Source organism: Passer montanus, unplaced genomic scaffold (genome assembly GCF_014805655.1).
Source record: "Passer montanus isolate IOZ18808 unplaced genomic scaffold, ASM1480565v1 scaffold1, whole genome shotgun sequence".
NCBI classification, from domain to species: Eukaryota; Metazoa; Chordata; class Aves; order Passeriformes; family Passeridae; genus Passer; species Passer montanus.
In genome coordinates, this window is record NW_024356504.1 from 12,593,706 (window position 1) to 12,614,047 (window position 20,342).

Here is a 20,342-nt window from a genome sequence, read left to right on the forward strand (position 1 = left end):
AAATACAATGCCAGCTGGAGCACAGGACCCTTTGTTTCTGCATGTGCCAAGCAGCTTAATGTGTCCAAAGTGACTTCCTTTGAGCTCTTCAGGACACTGAGGAGAGGATGGAAAGCAGGAGGACTGGAAGACAGAAGTGTTTAACTTAATAAATCAACTAAGGTCAATGAGAGAAATGCAGTGAGGAAGAAATGGGTTCACATTGTCTGCAAGTAATGTTCAGCAATAACCCAATGAATGATATGGCTGAATTTGCAACTGTATTCTTCTGGATGATTAAGAGTTCTCTGAGGGTGTATCTGAAGTAGCTCAGTTGAATTTTGCAGTGCCCACAGTGCATATTTTCTTTATAAGCAAATAACCTCTTGCCAAACAAAATATGGTAAATAGACTAGAGAAGTCAAGAGTGTACCTGCAGGCAGCAGCTTAATGGTAATTTTCTTTTGCTGCTGTTATTGGGGAGGAATAGGGTTATGTACAGGAATATACATGTCTCAGACCTGTGTGTTTTTGTATGTATTTAAGGTTGGAAAAGCACAGCCATTCTGAAATGTAACATAGCAGGATCCCTCATGTGATTTGGTGCATTTGGAAGTGTTTGTTATTTTGTCTTGTTTGTTTTTCTTTTCTCTGTGTAGTGGAGACCACCTATATGGTAAGGAGACAGAGTCCTCTTAAAATGCACTTCTTTCTGTGGGCTGCCTCTACTCCTCCCGGTGGTATTAGGGGCTAGCCCTGACCTGCAAATCTACTGTGGCTTTGTCTCCTTCAGAAAATAGGCTGTGGCTAGTCTGGCATGTGACCAATAGCTGAAGCTTGTCAGCAGTAGCTAATTACATAGCTTTGATTTGTTTTCCTAAACTAGTCAAGTTTAGTGAATGCCTTTGGTGCCTAGGGGATTACCAAAGCCCATTGTTTCTTGCCAGAATGCTCACAAAGAGGGGTCTGATACAAGGTTTACCTGGCTGAATTTTTTTCAGCTAAGTCTGACTTCCTTTGACCTGTCCTGCTGCCTCTGATGGTGGGGTGACAAACTCTGCCAGAATCCAAAAAACGTTCTGATTTATGGCATGTAAAAGAGAAGATGGGAGATAAGACTTCCTCCATCAATTCAGAAAGGGCAGCAAGACAAGAGAAGATCTTGCAGGCTTGTGGAAAAGCAGCTTCTTAAATTTGTGTTGAAATAAAAGACTCCAAATTAATGGACAAAGGAACAGGTTAAATCACCTACCTTCTCCTCAGCTCAGAACTTAAAGGACAAATGCCAATAGCCTGCTCCTTTCAGATAAAATCAATATGAAAGGTGTTACCAAATGGAAGAAATGGATGATAAGCATTCATCAATCATGAAGGGCTAGAAAAATTAAATTAACACAAACAGGGATTGCATTGTCTTACTTATGTGAAGTATTCTTTTGGAGGTTTACTGTTGTTTTCCTAACCACAATATGTACATTTACTCTTCTGTCCAACAGATTATATAACATCCTTGCTTCCTGGCCTGCCAAAAGATATTTGGATTGGTTTACAGTTCCTGTTCAGTACAAGGGAAAACAAATGGATAGATGAGAGTAAACTGTTGTATAGTAACTTTCACCCACTCCTGACGGGGAGATTAAGGAAAATTCCACTGGATGTAAGTTCTGACTTTTGACTTCTTTTACCTGTTGAGTAATGAAATTTGGAATGCTGTATCAAAAAAAACCCCCTCCATGTAACAGACCAAATTGCCCAGTTAGTCATTTTAATTGGCCAACAGGGTGGCTGACAGTACTGGAGTTCTGTTTACCTTTACTTGGATGACAACTTCTGAAATGTATTTAGCTTAGGAAAACTTTCTGAGTCCAGGCACCTGGTAGTATCTGTAAAGCAGGTAAGCTGTTTAAGCTGTATTGCACCACTCCTTGGAAACTTCTTAAACAAGTTCAGACAGCTGGGGTTCTCCTAGACTCATGTTACTTCACCTCTACACAAGTATGTTTATACCTTATTTGAGTCTGATAAGCATATTTCTGTTTCTCAGCTTTTTGATGAAGAATTTAACAATCAGTGTGGTGTAGTCCTCAATGATCCCAAATCACAATATGTTGGAACATGGAATTTCACTGCTTGTGCTGACAGGCACTTCTTGGGTATATGCCAGCGGTCTGTGGGTAAGTCTGAAGAGTCAAAATAAATTGCAGCCAGAGTTTAAACTTAAGGTGCATGTGCCGGAGACTTTAGTGCATGTAAATTATTTCACTTGAAGAGCAAGATTCTTGTGGAGACTGAGCAGGTAAATTTTAGAAAAGCAGAGTATAGAGGAGGGTCTGGGGCCTGTTTTGTCAGCCGTTCTGAATTTTCCCTATCGTGTTTCATAGCACAGTTGAGGGAGAATCTGTTTTCGTGAGAGACTTGGTGCAGTGTCAGTGGAATTATACTTCAGTAGAGGGGTCTTTAATGTTCTGTGTGTATAGAGGTCATGTACGCTGAGGGGTGGAACAAGTGACTGCTTTTTCCTTTTCAGAACTGCAAGTGAGAAGCCCTAGGAAGGAATCTCACAATATTTATATCCTCCTTAAATACATCCTCTATCTTTTAGTGCTATGAGAATATAAAGTATCATAGGCTCCTAATGCTGAAGTTGGTCTCTCCCCAGAGCAATCTTGAGAGTTGGTGTGAGTGGGATTTTTTAATCTGAACTAAAAATAATATTCAGATATACCCATGTGGGTTGGCCAATACCAATTACTGGAATAAGATCAAACACATATAGTTATTATGTGCATTTAATTACTGCTATGGGCTAATGTTCAGCATACCCACTTCTGAGTTGGTTCCTTTATATAAATAATCCTTTTAAGTGATGAACATGCTATCTTCTAAAAAAAATCAAACACAAAGAAACCTAGGTGTACAAAACGCCCAAGACTACGCCCACCTTCTTCATTCTCAAATAGGCAGAAATTACCACCTCCCCACCTCCATTTAACATACAAAATCTTCTTTACTCAGTGCCAGATACACCAGAGATTCTAGGTGTTAAGATTAGAAGTTTGGATGGAAGAGATGTCATAAAAATAGGAAAAGGAGACTTTTATGAATTGGAGGTTGATAATATATCTGCTTATATCAATGTCTTATTAGTCTGCAGTGACTAAATACTCAAAGTTTCTTTGCCACAGCTGTAGAAGGTGTAATGAGAATGTGTCCTGCTGTGGCCTGGTCTTATACTGTGTTAGGGATCTAAGCATAGTTTGGACTGGGAGGACATCAGCAAGTTGTAGGCACAGTTGTGCGAGAGTCAACGCGGTCTCGGGCTTTATCATCAGGAATAGATGATTCATGTTCATTGGAAATCTTGGCATGATTGTGATTTGCAGAATTTCTTGAGATGGTAATCATCAGCAATTCTTTTTTCAGAAATGAACATTTTGCTTACTGCCTTGTTTCCAATTTGGTATCCTTGATGTGTGATGGCACCCTGGGTTCCATGGTTCTCTTTTGTAGCTGTTTACTAAGTGAAAGCATTTGGCAGCAGACAAACTACTTGAAACAATCTGTTTGAGCCTTGTCAGTTTTCTGATCTATTGAAAGCTGTAAATATCAAATTAATATTGTGTTTCTGTCATCATGTGTTTTAGAAAATGACCCTGTGAGCCTATCAATCAGCCATATATATACTGGTATTTATAGAGTGATGCCTCCCCTCACCCCTTGCAGGTCTTTTTCTACTTCAAGTGTTTTAAATATTGGGAGGGTTCTGCCTTTTGCAGAATGAGTTTATTTTTGGTTGTGTATAAAGCTTTTGGGGTTACCATTTGTATGCTTAACCCTACCACCCACAGGAGTATTTGCACCTTCTATTAACTGCAGTAGCCATGCATCACTGAGCTGTGCCTTCGGGTGTGGTGCTGGTAACTGTGATAGCACTCTGTGCTCAGAGCACAAATAATGAATTACATCCCTCCCTGTGCAAGCTGGATTTTCTGCAGGTAGTTAAGTGGAGGCAAAAACGGCTCTCACTATATTGATGGAAGGCAGTAAGGAGTTCTGGGACTGTGCTGTACCAAGATTTGCATAGACAGGTTCTGTTCCCCAATAGATTTGCATAAGCATAAATCCACAGGTTTCACAGAGTCAGGTTTAGCTGTTGCTGTATTACAGCAGAGAGCACTTGCTCTGTTGCATTTGTGTATAATTAAAGTTATAGAATATGTTTTTAATTTAATAAATTATTTAGCAATTAATTTTAAATAACATATAAAAATATGTGAACCTAAGTTGAGAAAAAGATATTTAATAATACATTGGCTGAAAAGAATAATTATTTTAAATATACATTTTTCTATCTAAGTTATCAAAGATGTTTGCTTTTAACAATAATTATCAGCATAATTTACTATCTAAGATTTTTTTTTTTTCACAAGTGTAGTCAAACAGGTTTTTCTGAAGGTTACAGAGACATTGGGAGTTTAAGATGTATTACAGTATTTAACTACCTAATTACTGGATTTCTTTCTTATGTATAGGAACTGCTGATAACCAGACAGAGGAAGTCATTAATGAAACATTGAGCTATCAAAACGTTCAATACATGTTAATTCTGAAGAATTTGTCCTGGAATGATGCAATGGCTGCATGCATAAATAACAAGATGCAGCTGGTTAGCATCACAGATCAGTTCCAGCAGGCTTTTCTTGCTGTTCAGGCTGCTCTTCATAATTACCCACTCTGGACTGGACTCTTCAGCAGAGATGTAAGTTTTGTTTTTCCTCAGACTGTAGTTTAAGGTAATTTTTACAGTTGTGTGAAACAAAACCTAAGTTAAAGAAATTCAGTGACAAATTACTTTCTGGGCTAACTGTTTTAATTTAGGGATAGCCATCTGGAGTGTCTCAAGATAAATGTTTTAAACCTTCAGTTCTCCGAGTTACATATTCTTGAACTCTACTGGATGAATTGATGATGATGATAAAATTATTTAAAAAGACTCATGATGAAGGGATACATTGTAGGGTGGCAGCAACATGGGTTACTGAGTCATCTCTTTTGTTTACAAATGAGTAATGAGTATTGCCAGTTAATATCATCACCACTGTTTACAGTAGCACTCTAGAAACATGGCCCAAAAATCTGTTTTGGAAGGGCGAAACTACAAGTGGCAAATAAAATTCAGAATGAATCATTGAATATTTGTGGAGATACATTTTTAAGGTTTAACTTAGATTCTGTTGTTCATGTTATTTGTACCCATGTTCTGAGTTTGAGGGAGGAATCTCTGAGACAGGTTAGTAGGTTTTTCTTTCTCCCTGTGGTTTTTACTTGGTCAAAAAAAATTAAAATAATGCAGGAGGTGCTGCTTTTTTATCTTTATTAGCTGGAGGACCTCTTGAAAATCTTTATTGTGGATTGAGAGGTGTCTCAGCTGTTAATCGAGTGGTTTGGGCTTGCTGGCAGGGTTTATCTTTTTTGTCATGCACATAAGTCTGGAGATAATTGCAAGAAAAAAAGTTAGAATTTTTTAGAGGTGCCTTACCTACAAAGTATGGTGGTGTTCACTCAGCACTGTTGTGTTATGTTCTTCTGTTGTCAGTTCTGGGCTACTGGATATACTTGAACAAATAGGGGAAAACAGAAATTTGAGTACATACTTTATGCAGAGTATTTTTAAATTTTTAAAGGAAATAACCATTTAATCTTAGTGAAAATGGGAAAAGCAGACAACTTATTTTCCCATCTCCTTTCATTTTTTTATCTATAAGTGATGATCAAATGATTCATTTTGGGGCATATAGCTCAGACATGCACTGGCTCTTCACTATTGCAACACTTCATTATTTGGGCACAATTAAAATGTCACATAAAAGGAAATTATAATGCAACTGGTCAACAGAACTTGTTACTCCAGTGCTGAAATCAGACACAAAAGATACAAGATAAATTACACAACAGTAGGGGGATTTCCCAAAGCCTTTGAAATGTAAGATTTTTAAAGGATAGCATGCTGCTTGTTATGTCGGGGTTCTTTCCCTGCATCCTCCAGGGTAGGAACAAGTCTGATGTATTAAATCAATTAAGTATTTAATAATTACTTTCAACTCAATATGAAGTAGCTGAGACTGGACTTTCTTCTCAGTAATTAGCAGTTTTCCAAGACCAGGAGATGATATTGCTTTGCAGATGCAAATGATGCAGTTTGGGCATCCCATTGCTAGGCCTTCCTCCCTAAGTACCGTAGTGAAACATCACCTTTGGATAATTTACCATTCAGCTAATTTGTATTTTTGCAACTGCAAAACTTGAAATAACAAAGCTTGTTGTATTGTGAGCAGGAAATCAGCTCATGAGGGCAGTGGAACACTTACAGTTCTCATCAGAGATGCTGAAAATGTCTAGCCAGTGTAAATATATTATCATACCATTTTCTGTACCTTAAATTTTTTAACTGTGTAAGCTCATCCCTTTTGCTTAAATAATGCTAGGGTGGAAAACATTATGGCTGGCTGGATGGGAAACATGTGAGTTTCAGTCGCTGGTCTGATGATGATGAAGAAACAAACGAAGAATGTGTGTTTTTGGATACTGATGGCTTCTGGAAAACTTCTGACTGTTCCTCTGAAAATCGAGGAGCTATTTGCTATGCATCAGAAAGTATGTATGCTACCATAATTTTTATAAAAGTTGACTTTTTATTACGAAATTGATTCAATAATTCCAGCTTGTAACTTCAAAATTACAACTTCTTAAAACTTACATTTTCTCTGACAGTCTGATTTCTATGCTGTTAAAAAAAAAACCTGTCTCCAAAGATGGGGCATGCAACTGTTGGCCTTAATGTCATTGAACCTTAGAAATAGGTTCAGCATGGATGCATTGGGTCACTACCCTTATTGCCAACGGATCCTATCTTTGCACTGTTTCTCTAAGTCTGTTGCATACTAATCTCTCCCACTTGCCTGTGGGAGAAGATTAAAATACCTCTGTACTGTTTACATCTTAATGTTGGGACCTCCTGGAATCTGTTCAGACATGGAAGTCTTTTACAGGGAGAAGGTACATGGCTATATGGAGAAGAAGGGTAGAAGGTAGACACTGAATTGAAAATTAACATCATCTGAAGTTCACAAAACCCTTCTAAATACCTACTAATTATTACAAGACAGGGTTATAGTAGGATGTGGTTTTTTATTTCCAGGAAAGAGCTGTGCTAGTTGTGTGTCCTTCAGAAAAAGATTTTTCTGAGAGGTCATCACAGACTTCTCTGTGAGACCATAATGATTTGTTTTGGTTTTATTCTGTGAGGGAACACAAGCCATTGTGCATCCTGAGTCACAGTAAAGTGCTGTGTTATGACCTCATTAACTATTTTGTGCTTACAAGCCAGGGAACTGCAGGAAGAGTCCTTCTCACTCCTCAAATGTTAGATAAAGCCTTAGAACTAAGATGTGTTGCTAGCTGTGAAGTAGTTTATTTGTTGCAGTGATCTGCCTTGCACTAGAGGCAATAAGAGCTTTTGGTGTTTGGCCTATACTTAGCACTTTCATGTAGGAATTTTATTTTTAAACCTATTTAATATAACTGTGAAAATTTGCAAGTATCTGTATTCTTTAGTAGAGCTTACTGTTGGTTTGTTACTTTAAAAAAATCACTCTCATGAGGAAACTGAAAATAACACATTTAAAGGATGACAACTTAATTTGTGTTACATGTTTTTAAGTGGTATTTGAAAGCGGTTTGTAGGGTGCCAGGTCAGGTGGTGTTATTAGTGATTCATGTCCTGATGTTGTTTTGTCTTTTTTTAGAGAAGACTGAAAAAGAGCAAGTTACACAAGTGAAATGCCCACATAAGATTAAAAATACACCCTGGATATCATTTAGAAACAATTGTTACACTTTTATGATAACAAAAAATAGATGGAGAGAACTGAAGCCTCACGAAGCTCATCATTTATGCAGGAACATGAGTAAGTACTTTGTCATACTGCAGGTATTTATGGATTTAGATCAGCTCGGAGGACATGAGTGTTAGATCTGAGTCACTGTCTTACAATGACAGACAGCAGAGTGAATGTGGAGAAAGGCTGTAGCAGTAATGGAGCACTACCTGGTGCTCTTTGCCCTTGCACTGCCCTGATAAAAAGTGCCAGAGCATGGATAGCAGAGTTGAGGAAAGAGGCAGCTTGGAGCTACTGAGCTCTGACATCTCTGAAAAATGGCAAGATTTTTGTGTTTGGTGGGTTGTTTTTTTTTACAATATGCCAGTTTTAAATTGTTTGGGTAATTGTTAAACCCTTGGCAACATTCTGGCTTTACAGTTACATTTACTTTGTGGTTTTCTGGTGCCTCCAGCTTTGCTGAGTGGAACACTTAAGTGAACAGAGTAAATAGATTGAAAAGCACATGGACATTTGCTGTCCATCCCGAACAAAGTATAACCTTAGGAACATTTCCTCTTGTATTAAACCTTCAGACATTCATCTTTCCAATTTATTTTATTTTTTGGGGGAATTTATTTCAATTCAGGTCTTTTTCTTAATACTGTTTCTCTACTAGGGCTGTGCTGTTCAAGCATGGAAGGTTGCTGGTATTTTTATGTTCTATGCAGAGAATTTTTACTACATACAACTTGAAGTGACAGTAGTACCCACAAACATCTTTGGAGTTGAAATCTTTCACAATCTTTCCACAAAATTAGGGATAGAACCATTGATAATACATTTGAAAATTGGTTTTGCACTGTTCAATTAGTTATGTTATAAAGATCTGGCATTTACAGAGGTTGACCTATCTGTGAAAATTGTTAACATTAATAGGGGAAAAAAAAAGGTTTTTTTAACTTAAAGGTGGATTTGTAAGAAAGTAATGTTAAAAAATTTTCAACAGACCCTGAAGCATTTGTTCTGAGTGTTCGAGATGAAGAGGAGAATAACTTTGTAACTGAGCAGCTTCATTCATTCAGCGGCCTGGCTCTGTGGGTCTGGCTGGGTGTGATTTATGATGACAGTGGTAAGATTTAAAGGTTTGGTTTTTTCTTTTTAACTGCATTGGAGACAAAATTTGCAGCATTAAGTGCATGTTTCTTGCATGTTTCAGTTTATAACTAAAGTCAAAGTGAATGCAAACCTGTAACAATGATTTATATTTGTACTTATATTCTAGAAGAAAATAACCTGACATGCTCTCTGTTTGAGTGATAATTAGATCCAATATGTTCTGTTTAGTTTAAATTTAATTTCCCTGGAAAGCAGGACTTAAAGTGGCCAGGATGAGTAATGCTAACATATTTAGCATTGGATATGGAACTGGTTTAGAATAACTTGCAGTATCCCAGCATTTTTTTCCAAAGAGAACATCTGTTAATATTATTAATATATTCAAAGTTAAATGGTATTTGTAGACATAATGCCAGTGGTTTAATAAATATGCAATGTTTTCCACAGATAAAGTTCTCAAGTGGTATGATGAAACTCATCTGGCTTACAATAACTGGAGGCTGGGAAGACCAATCATAAAGACGAACAGTTTTTTTGCTGGTGTAAATCTTGATGGGTTTTGGGATATTTATAATTATTCTCAAAGTTGGCATGCTAATCACTACAACATGTACAGTATACTCGCCTGTAAAATTGAAAGAGGTAAGTAGTATTGGAGTGTTGGGTGAGGGTCATAAATCATGGTTCCTGCTGAATAAGGCTTTGGTTTTGCTCCCAGTGAAACACATGGCACAGCTGTCATGAGCATCTGGGGTCATCTGGTCAGTCTGCATCACTGCTGTAATACTCTGATCAGGAGAAATGTGTTTGCTGTGCTCATCCAACAACTGCTGAACTCAGTGTTCCAAGTAGCAAAAGTAAACTTAACTTGATAGAAGTGGCTTGTAGTGAGCATTTTAATGCTTGAGTTACACTGAGATAGATGGATTTTAATGCTTTCTGTATTTTTCCTAGTAACATGAAAGAAATGCACACAACTTATATTCTTATTCTTTGAAATAGGACACCAACAGCACAAGCCTCCATTGCCCGATATTATTCCACATGGAAACAGAACGTACAGGATCCTTCAGAAAAAATTAACGTGGTACGAGGCATTGAAATTGTGCCAACAAAATAACAGTGATTTAGCAAGTGTACACAGTGAATCAGAACAGTTATTTCTAGAAGACATTGTCAAACAGGATGGTTATCCTCTGTGGCTTGGGTTGTCAATTCATGATGTAAGTATATACTGTTTGGGATGTCAGTAACAGATCTGTAAATAATGTTTCGGACGAGATACGAAATATTTTCTGATTTTTTTTTTCTAGTTCCTTACAATCTCTTTTCCATATAGTATATTTTCAATGCCGTGTAACATCTTACTATTAAATTTTGGTGAATGTAGGCATGCTAAACTATTTCTTCCTAATACCTGACAGTTTAAAATAATACAGTGTTCTCTCATCATTCCTTGCAGCACAAGGAAGCGTGATTTGCAGTGCTATCTCTAGAGGCTTCAGACTTTACTAGCCCTCTGTAGAATCAGATTTCATTAGCAAATAGAGACAGACAAGGCTGAGTGGAACCTGCTTAGTTGAGCTGAGGACTGGCTCCCCAGAGCACTTCAGGACCAGGCTCTCAGTAATTTGTGTCCACCTTCCCAGGAAACACAGTAGCAGGAGGCAGCTGCAGATCTACTTCCTCCTCTGTCTGCTTTAGTGTGGAGCCAAAAGCCTGTGGCCCTGACCCTGCTCCCCTCACTAACTGCCAGAGCTGGTAGTAGTGGTTAGTTAGCAGGAATGCAGAGGTGTAATTTCTGTGCATACCTAGGAATGGGTCCCTCCCAACTGACTCCTCATTGTCATGGGTTTCCAGGAACGTATCTGAGGTAGGAGGTGGCACTGCAAACCATCCCTGAGCTGCCCGTTGTACTCACTGAGGCCATCTCAACAGTTTAGCAGTTTTCAACGTACCCACTAGTGTTCATAGCAGGGAAGGCAGATTGCTTAAATGAAACAGCAGGGTGGAACCAAGTAAAATGTTCCCCGTAGGATTAAACAGGCACATTGCGGGTTTGAACTTGTGAACATGCAGTGCTTTCTCAGTTCCCACAAATAATAAAAATTTCTATGTTAAGAAAATGCAAACTATGTTGTACATTTATTTACTGTGAATTTAGATGAGACCACCTGCTCTTTAATTTATCACTCTACAAGGGACAAATATTGCTACATTACTTAATTCACGATGGATGAGATTTAAAGCACAGTTGTATGTGGTTTAAAAGTTGTGGTTTTTTCTTTTACTAGGGAAGTAAAGCTAATTTTGAATGGTCAGATGGAAGTGACTTTGACTACTACCCCTGGGAATTAGAAAACTCAAATACTACTGAGAACTGTGTTCTTTTGGATACTAAAGGATTTTGGAACCGTACAAAATGTACTAATGTTGCTGAAGGTGCCATTTGCTACAGCCCTCCAAACAGTAAGTGTTATTTTTAAGGTTTTGTGTAGTTCTGTTTACATTTTGTATTTAGAAGTAGAAATTAAGGCTGAAATACTGCACATGATTCCCTTTTTAAGAAGAGTTTTCTATCAGGAATGATAAAACACTTTTTGATACTTCGGGGAGATAAATTCTCATCATTCCAGTGGTGAAACCTAAATCAAATCTGGTTACTTCTTGATAACCTGTGATAGGAATATGAAACGTATGTATCTTTTCTAAATCAAAATATTTATCAAATATATACCATAAATGTCAAAACCCACAAAAAAAGCAAGAAAAATTGTTCCCAATCCTTTGGGATTTGTCTTATGCTCATTTTTAAATAAATTCATCCTTGGCACAAGAAGAAGGAATGTAAACTAATTGAATAGTGGTTGTTGGTAGGAGTAATAGTCCTTGTTAGTACTTATCATCCTGTTATTCCAGAGACTGTGCACAAACTGCTGCAGCAGAAATAACATAAATTTCTTTGTCTTTGCAGAGAGAAAATTTGAGCCAAAGCAAGCAAGCAGAGCCTCTGGATGCCCACAGAGCAGTGGCTCCCTGCAGTGGGAACAGTACAGGGATCACTGTTATGCTTTTGACATGGCATTCTACAATTTTTCCGTGTATAACGTAGAAGAGGCTAAGAGAATCTGCAAGAAGCTGAGTAGGTTTAGACTCTTGATCACATTACTACTTGTCATACAAGTCTACTGTTTGAGAAGAAATAAAACCCAATAACCTCAAATCTTACACTGGTTATACTTCAGCTTTGCCATTTTTATGATCCTTGAGTTTAGGAAATGCAATAGCATGATTTATCTTTGAACACCTGATGAAAATTCTTAATAAAATACTGCAACATGCTACAGATCATTTATCACACAGGTATCAGTAGACAAAATGCAGGTAGCCAGTTGAAGAAGATTCAGAGGTTTAATGCTTCTGGTTTGGAGGAAAACATTTTATTTACATGCAAAGTTAGTGCCATTGGCAGGGCTTTCTTATTATATCCTTGCCATAGCTGCTTGTTAATAGGGAGCTTGCTAACCTATCAAATGGTTCAAAGGGTATGTATGTTACGGATATTAAAGCATATAAAAAACTTAATGTTATGTCAAATTAAAGGATTTTCTCTATTCTTTGCTGAGCTTTGTGGGGAATTGTATTGCAGAGACAATGTTAATCAGTTTCATGGACAGAAGGTTTAATCACCCTAATGTAGAAGTTAGTGACTGATGTAACTTTCTTTTATGGAATTATGTTATGGTGTGACATTGGACTCACTATTTAGGGTCTAAAAACCCAGTCCTGGATGCAGTTTTCTCTTGAGTCAAATTTGTTCTGGTATTTGAAAGAGAAATCATCTGGCTTTTATTTATACATACTTGTAGAGGATGGGTACACTCTGAGCATGCCTCTCTAGCATGCCCTTTCCTCCCTCTTATTCCTTAATTACTGTATATAAAAACCTGAGGCACAGTGGGAGGATTGATTTAGAAATTAACTTGACTCAGCAAAGTGCTGAGTTTTTGTTCAACTATATTTTTGAAAGTCTATTACTTGGGCAAGACTACTAATTCTTGACAGGCACATCTCTTGATACCTTCCATGTATGTAGTCTGCAACTGCAGTAAGTTTACTCCCATTTCATTCTGTATAACCTGGTAGAATAACAAGCCATCTTGTAAAATATGCTGTATTTTGAGTGATGGGAGGCCCATGTCTTCATTCAAAAGGTTATTCTGAGCTAATTTTACAAGTCCAGATCAGCAAATCCTTTCCCATAGTAATTGTTCCCAAATAAATTCAGTGTACCAGCATAATGAAAAATTGTGTAAGTTGCAATTCTGACTGGTTTGCTCTGTCTCTTAGATCCTTCAGCAACCCTTTTGACTATAGTGGATGCTGAAGAAAATGCATTTGTGAGCACACACATAAAGGAACATGATCTCATCACCAGGAATGTATGGCTTGGCCTGGAGCAGAGCTTTAAGGGTAAGAAGTAGCAATAATGAATGAATATGAATGTTTCATATTGTAAATATGAATGCATAAATCTTGAAATAAGAACAGTTCTGTAGTGTTGGTAGCCTACAGTAACTTCTACTTGAGGCTGGAATCTGTCATTTAACATTTTAAGGCACTTTGGACTTTATTGTAGTTAAATCTCTTCCTCTTGCAGTTAGGGTAATCCGGAGTTCCTGAAATTAATTTTTCCCACCTCTATTATTGCTGCCTAATGTTTGATGCAAGAGCATCAATTGCTAAAGGTCTAGAGAAGAGGGGTGGCTAAAAGTTGTGTTCATATTTACTGCTTTTACTACATGGGATGGCTAGTCAGCCCTCTTCTTTTTAGAACTGTAAAGAAATAAATAGGATATGAATAACATTGTGTAGCATTACAGGATATTTTGGTGATCTGGACTAAGTAATGTTTTTTTCAACAGGACGGTCCCTGAACTGGCTGGATGGCTCATCAGTTAAATATGTCAACTGGGAGAATAAAACTGCGGGAGCCAATGAAAAATGCAGTGTTATCCTGTCCACAACTGGCATGTGGTCCAAAGTTGACTGTGCACGTAGTCGAAGCAGAGTGGTTTGTAAAGCTCCTTTAGGTATGCAAGTGTTGTTTTAGCAGAGGCTTGATTTTGTAGAGACTGTTTTCAGGAATTTCTGGTTTATTGGATAAAGTCCTTGTTGAAATACTGGAAGTGCAATTTACAAAAGAACTCATCAAATACTTCTGCAAGAGTCTTCTGTTGTTGTTTAGCTATAAAACTGCATTCAGAGACAATTTGTCTAGGAATTTACTTCTCCTGGCTCTCACTATCCACTCAGTGGGTAAGGAACAGAACTGAAATGTCCAGAAAGTGTAGAGTTGTTGATATTACTTCTTACCACAGGGTATCTGTGGTGGGTGAGTTCGTGTAGGTGGAATCAGAAAGAGTTCTGCTTGTAAGCAAGTACTGCACATGGTTTTTTCAGTCTTTGGGAGGCTTCTGGAAATGTCACCTTGTAGCTCCAGAAAAAGACTCAGGCCTTTACTCCCTCATCCTTGGCTTTGTAGAGGAAAACAAGCAGTTAAGCATTAAGCAAGCAAGTTCCTGAGAAGCAGTGGAATCTTTCGGATTTTGTATACATTTTCACTGAAGTGGAAATGCAGGAATAGATTAGTCTTGGTGCCACTAAGGAAGACCTCAACAAGATCTCTTCAGTCTGAGGGGAGTATAATTACCTTCCCTTCCAAGAGCCTAAGATCTCATTAGATTTATGAAGTATACAAACCTCTAAATGCGTGCACCCTTTGCAAATGGGTTTTTTTAACTCCAGAGGTCCCTTTCAATCTAAATGTTAGTAAATTAACAACAGAATTATCAAAAATAAGCTCATGCATTTGTCTGAATCAGCATCTAACTTCATGTGATGAAGTAAAGGCTATTGTTAGGAAGCAGTTTGCCTTGACTTGAGCTAACTGCAGTATTAACATGTAGCTGCCTAAGCATCAACCCTATGACAAAACATTCTTGCCAGAACTCTTAAATAATAACTATTCATATTTTGTTCTGTTTCAGGTTCTAACCATACTGGTGTGGCTGTAGCATTTGCCCTGCTAATTATCCTGGTTTTCATAGCTGGGCTGGTATGGTACCTCTACAAAAAGAAGCGTCTTCACTGGAGTGCCTTCTCTTCCGTGCGCTATCAAAGAGGGATGAATGATGATGAAACTGATGATATGTTCACAAAAGATAGCTATTGAAAAACCTTCTTCTGATCCATTTAAGCACGAACTTCACTGTGTGAAGCCATAAGAAATGAGCTACTTGATGTTTTCTTACTTCTTTTTTGAAAAGCAACAAGGTTATTAATGGGGGCTAAAATTAGTTTGTTTATATACAAGTGCAATTTTTATTCAATTTAATGGTAATTCTTTATATTTGGCCTCAGCCTTTTAAGATGCAAGGTGTTTAGAGTTCTGTTGTATTTTTTAATTTATAGTATTGTCTCTCTTTACTGGAATTTTTTGATGGAACAAATTAATGCCAACAGTACTTCATGCAACATCACTTTAATGAATACACTTTTAATTTACTTCTCCCAATACTCTTATTTATACTAGAATTAAATGCCTAATTTTATAGTTACCAACCCATAACTTTATAGGTGAAATATGTCATCTGTCCAAGAAAGAAGATAAAAGAGATGTCTAAGGAAAGACTGAGAATATGTGGTAAACAAACTTGTGTACATAAATACTAAAAATACTTGAGAATTTTTCATAAAACTGAAACTTGATTTTTGTACGTGATGTGTCACTGTAGCCTTTCCTATGCACTCCAAAGAACGCTATAAAGGGAAAAAGGGAAGACAAGAGTTGTATATATTAATTACTCAATGATTTGATCAGTTGTTTTGAAAAAGTCTTTTGACTTTTTTGAATGCACAGTACAAAGAACAGGTGCATTTACTTTTATGAAGGAGGATATGCCAAAGACCAAATCCATTCTGCATGTAGTGGTGGCATGAGGTGGTAAATAGGAATACATTGGCCTGGTGTGCTGAGAAGAGTACTACTGATTTCTCTGAAGCAGCAGAGCAAGGTCACAGTGTTCAACTGCCTTCTTTTTCTGCAGTTTACTTATGTTGATGGCACTTTTCTTTGTTCCTGTTTGCACTATTTTGATAAGTGTTTATCATTTGTGTTGAGAAGTAGAGAACTCCTTGTAGATATACTTTGAGCTTGTTAAAAGAGCAGCCTGAAGGGGCATGGTAAGGGAGCCTTTGTGGTAGTTTGCTGATCAAAGAAGTAAGCACTTTTGTTGTTTGTTTTGGTACTTTTGGGCACAATTGTGAACATTTGCTTTTCCTGAGGTAAAAATGAAACTACATTGTAGAAAATGTAGTTATGATGAAAATAGCTCTCATTCTTTAACTTACCCTGGTATGAGAAGTGCTTGAAATGTTGCAAAGTCTGGTTCCTGATGTCTTCTGGTTTAGCTTATATGCCTAAGTGCTTTGCCAAATGACTTCTAACTTAATGGACTAAATAAATATTGGTTATTGTCTTTTTCTAACTACAGAAGTAAGTGGGAAAAATTATTTACAAGTTCCCATGTTTTGAGATTTAATAGTTTTATAGATGTTTATACTCTGAGCGTTTTTAGGTGTGAATCTGAAATGGAAAGTGGAAATTAGTAGTAAGATCCTGATTCAACACAAAAGGATATATACTTTTTATTAAAAATTGTATATTTTATTCTTATAAATGATGTAAATAATTTTTTCAGGCCCCATTTCTCGTGTTTGTTTCATCACACCCAAGTTGTCTAATCACTGGTAATTCCTTTGTGCATAAGCACTATGGCCTTAGTGCAGGTGAATAACCTACTTCATTTGAAATACACAGGAAGATTATTTGGCAGTATTGTTATTGAAAGAATAAAGTTAAATAAAACACTGAACTGCTTACACTGGTTTTATTTCAATAGAAGCAGTTGTCAGAGCTAAGGCACGGGTCATTAATCACTAGGTAAAAAAGCACAGCACAGGGGCTGTGATCAGAATTAAAGCCAGAAAGTGTGTGCTACCACAGTAAGAAAACTTTAGAGGTAATACATCATCTTTGATGCATTTAAAAAGAATGCCAGTAATTTTCTTTTTGCAGTTGAAAACTTAGTTATGCCTAGCATTTATCAAGCTGCTTCTTGCTTACACAGGGAACATTCCTCTTTGCCTTTCTGTTCTAATTGGGGTGCAGTTCATTAGCACCTCAAGGCCCAGATAAAGGCAGTGTATAAAGGCTCCCTCCATAATGCCTCTTAAAATACAGGCAAAGTTAAACTATTTCCAGCTAAGTAACACTTGCAATTAAAGCATAAGATGTATTTATTTTAAGTGATGTCTGAGCTCTGAATTCCATATGCCCAAAATCTCTGACTGCTGATCAAAGGGCAGTGTTATTTTTAGCTTGCTGGGAGAAACATCCTATTTTGCAAGATGACCAACGAGGTCATCTGCTTCACAAACATTAATCTTAAAACTGAGGATGATGTACAGGGAAATGGCAGCAGAGAAATGCTTTCCCAGGTCCCAGAGCAATGGAGTTGAGAAGGCGTCCCAAAACTCTTTCATCCCAGAGGACAGACTATCTGCCAGCTGTGGTAGCTTTAGGCAAAAAGTGTACAACTTCAGTTCTTCTTCCTGAATTTTGCCCAGGCCTTGGAGACTCTGGGTCATGGAAAGGTTAATCCACATTTGCCTCTACGCCAGCATTTTTATTTTAGAAGTGTTTCTGCATCACTAACTTAATGGACATAGAAATCAACAAGTCTTTATGCATGAGCACCCTTTGGGCTTGATACTTTTGTTGTACTTCTCAGCATTTTTCCTTTAAACCAAATGCACCATCTGCTTGTTGCTTTGGACATATGTTCTACATGTAAACATTTTTGAAAGGAGTAAGTAAATTTCATGGCCTGCTAGTGATTTTTTGGTTGTGGTATGGCTGCAAATAAATGAAGACCAAACATGAAAAATTTTGTTGCTACAAGTTGGAACTACTGTTTGGGCCCTTCATGCATCTGCTGTTGCTGTGTGTATGGAGTGTGTATATATCCCACTGTGTGTGCATAGTGGGATATATAACACCCAGGTTTCTAAAGTTAGTAAAATTCATTCTGTTGGCAAGAAGTACATAAAGTTCTTATTGACCAAATTGAACAGACACCGCACAGTTTTAAAGCAAGGTCTATGAGCAATATTAAGGAACTGAGCTTAGGATAAACAGATTCCTTACTGGAGAATAAAATTTGGTTGCTAAAATTCGGTTGCCACTCTAATGGACCTTTCCCATTTAGTTCTGAGTTTTACGATGAGAGTTGACAAAGTAGTAGAGGGAATATTCTGTTAATAGTAAATTAACTTGCAAATGGTGCACAGTTTAAATGCCTTATAAAATACTGTTATCTTGGGTATATTCTTTATGACTAAACCACAGCAATGGTATTTGCACACTGAAAATTCCTGCACAATCTATCGTAATATCTGTCAGTAACTAAGATTTTTTTACAGATTTGTGGGGGTAGGGGAGGATACCAGATGAGGTTTTTATTGTGATGACACAGTACTGCAACACAGACTGTAAGTTCTTTTGGATTTCTTTTTACCAATGCAGAAGGGACTATAATTGCAAACAGTACTACAGTTCTTTGTTTTTCTACTTTTCATCATAAATAGAGTCATTTACTCCAAGGTGACTTTTAAAAAAGTGGATTCTGGCAATACAAAATAATTATTTCAAAATGTGCTTCCTGAATAACGCTGACCTCTTATGCATTTTTTGCTGGAACAAATGAGAACAGAGATATTTTTCTGCATGCTGTGTCTTGGGACACTCATACAGATAGTGAGAGTACTGCTCCTGCTTTCTATAAAACTTCTCTTTTCAAATGCCGTGTGTCATGTTCCCTTTAAGAAGACTTTTCAGATAAGGTAATTGTACAAAACCATGGTGCTTACACTTTTTTTAAAGCTAACAGGCCTTATATGCATATTCAAATTAAATTTACAAAGTAGTGGGTTGAGATGGTTTTTAAATATGCATGAGTGAATGTCATCACCATTAGCAACTGAACTTTCATTGAAATGTCTTTTTTTCATAAACATAATCTGGGTATTTGAAGAGTGTCTTGTGTTAAATGAGAGTGTGAATTATAAATGGGTGTGGAGAATGGGTAGTCACATCATGAGCTGAAAGACTGGGTTTCTGAAATTCCATCTTTTGTTGTCTCCTGGGGACACCATTCTTCTTTGTACCTCTCCTCTCTCACCTGCTTTGCAGCACTGACCATTAAGCTAGCAGATGGAGAACACACCATGCAGACACAAGATCCATGCAGGCAGCCTTGTACCACCAGAAGCTGCCAGGAAAGGCACCAGAAAGCACCACTTCCTCTAAGGAGCAGCAGCCACAAGGCTGGAACACTGCCATGGGCTGCAGGGAAAGGGCTGCAGCAGCCACTGTGGACAGCTGGAGCATCCTGTAGCAGCAGGACACCACAACCTTGGCAGGGTGGGTCTGTACCCCTCCTCTGCAAGCAAGAAAGCTGAGAGCAGCTCTCCTGATCCTGGCCCAAGTATTTATGACACAACAACAGGAAGTTTGCTCTGGACAACAGCCACTTCTCCCTTCTTCCAGCCCCAAGAAACTCCCTCCACACCTTCTTCAACCAAGGTATCTCTTCCCATGCAGATTCAGTGCCTTTGTGCCCCACAGCAGGCAGCTGCCTCGCCTTCAACCTCACGCTGCAACAGGAGAAAGGAACAAGACAGGTAAGTTGCTCCTAATGATGTGTGTGCTTCATTAGTGGCAAAAACTGTGTCCAGTGTCTAACCCAGTACAGAGCCAACTGAGTTTATCTTCTTCACCTTCCACTATGATAGTCCCTCAGGATTTTTAAGTGTTTGCTTTCACAGTAAGAACATGTTTGTATTGGTAATCCTGAGCCCTCACAGCATTTTGGGGAAGGCCTGGGGGCCAGTGCCTGAGGGCTGTGAGGGGTCCCAGACCTGTCCCTGGGTGCAGTGTAGGAAGGAGGTGGAGCAGGGCTCTGGAGCACCAGAGTTCTGTTCTGCAGCTGGCTGGGCTGCCCAAGCCAGTGCTGGGTAGCAGATATCTGGCAGGAAGCAGGAATCAAACACCTGACTGCTTTGCTCTGGGTTGCATTCAGACCTAGCAGGGTTGTGGAATCTGGGTGCTCCATGTGATGGATTCCTCCCACCTGGGTGTCACAGCCATGCTGGAGCAGCGCTGAGCCGGCACTGGGGTAAGTGACCGTCCCTGGTGATCCCTGGGAATGGGGACAAGGTGTATCCCAGCTGTGCATTAGGAAT

General features: G+C 38.1%; 1 protein-coding gene across 1 annotated transcript in view; it reads left to right on the forward strand.

The window, feature by feature from the left end:
* Positions 1-16,912, forward strand: part of LY75 (lymphocyte antigen 75) — a 61,681-nt gene extending 44,769 nt beyond the window's left edge. The window contains exons 27-39 of the mRNA XM_039701295.1: positions 1,476-1,636; positions 2,024-2,153; positions 4,512-4,738; positions 6,465-6,633; positions 7,785-7,946; positions 8,866-8,988; positions 9,423-9,617; positions 9,978-10,198; positions 11,270-11,444; positions 11,950-12,117; positions 13,326-13,448; positions 13,901-14,068; positions 15,026-16,912. Of these exons, the coding sequence (XP_039557229.1) occupies positions 1,476-1,636; positions 2,024-2,153; positions 4,512-4,738; positions 6,465-6,633; positions 7,785-7,946; positions 8,866-8,988; positions 9,423-9,617; positions 9,978-10,198; positions 11,270-11,444; positions 11,950-12,117; positions 13,326-13,448; positions 13,901-14,068; positions 15,026-15,210 (2,207 nt within the window). The 3' untranslated portion in view covers positions 15,211-16,912. The remainder of the gene's footprint in view (positions 1-1,475; positions 1,637-2,023; positions 2,154-4,511; positions 4,739-6,464; positions 6,634-7,784; positions 7,947-8,865; positions 8,989-9,422; positions 9,618-9,977; positions 10,199-11,269; positions 11,445-11,949; positions 12,118-13,325; positions 13,449-13,900; positions 14,069-15,025) is intronic.
* The last annotated feature ends 3,430 nt before the right edge of the window (positions 16,913-20,342 follow it).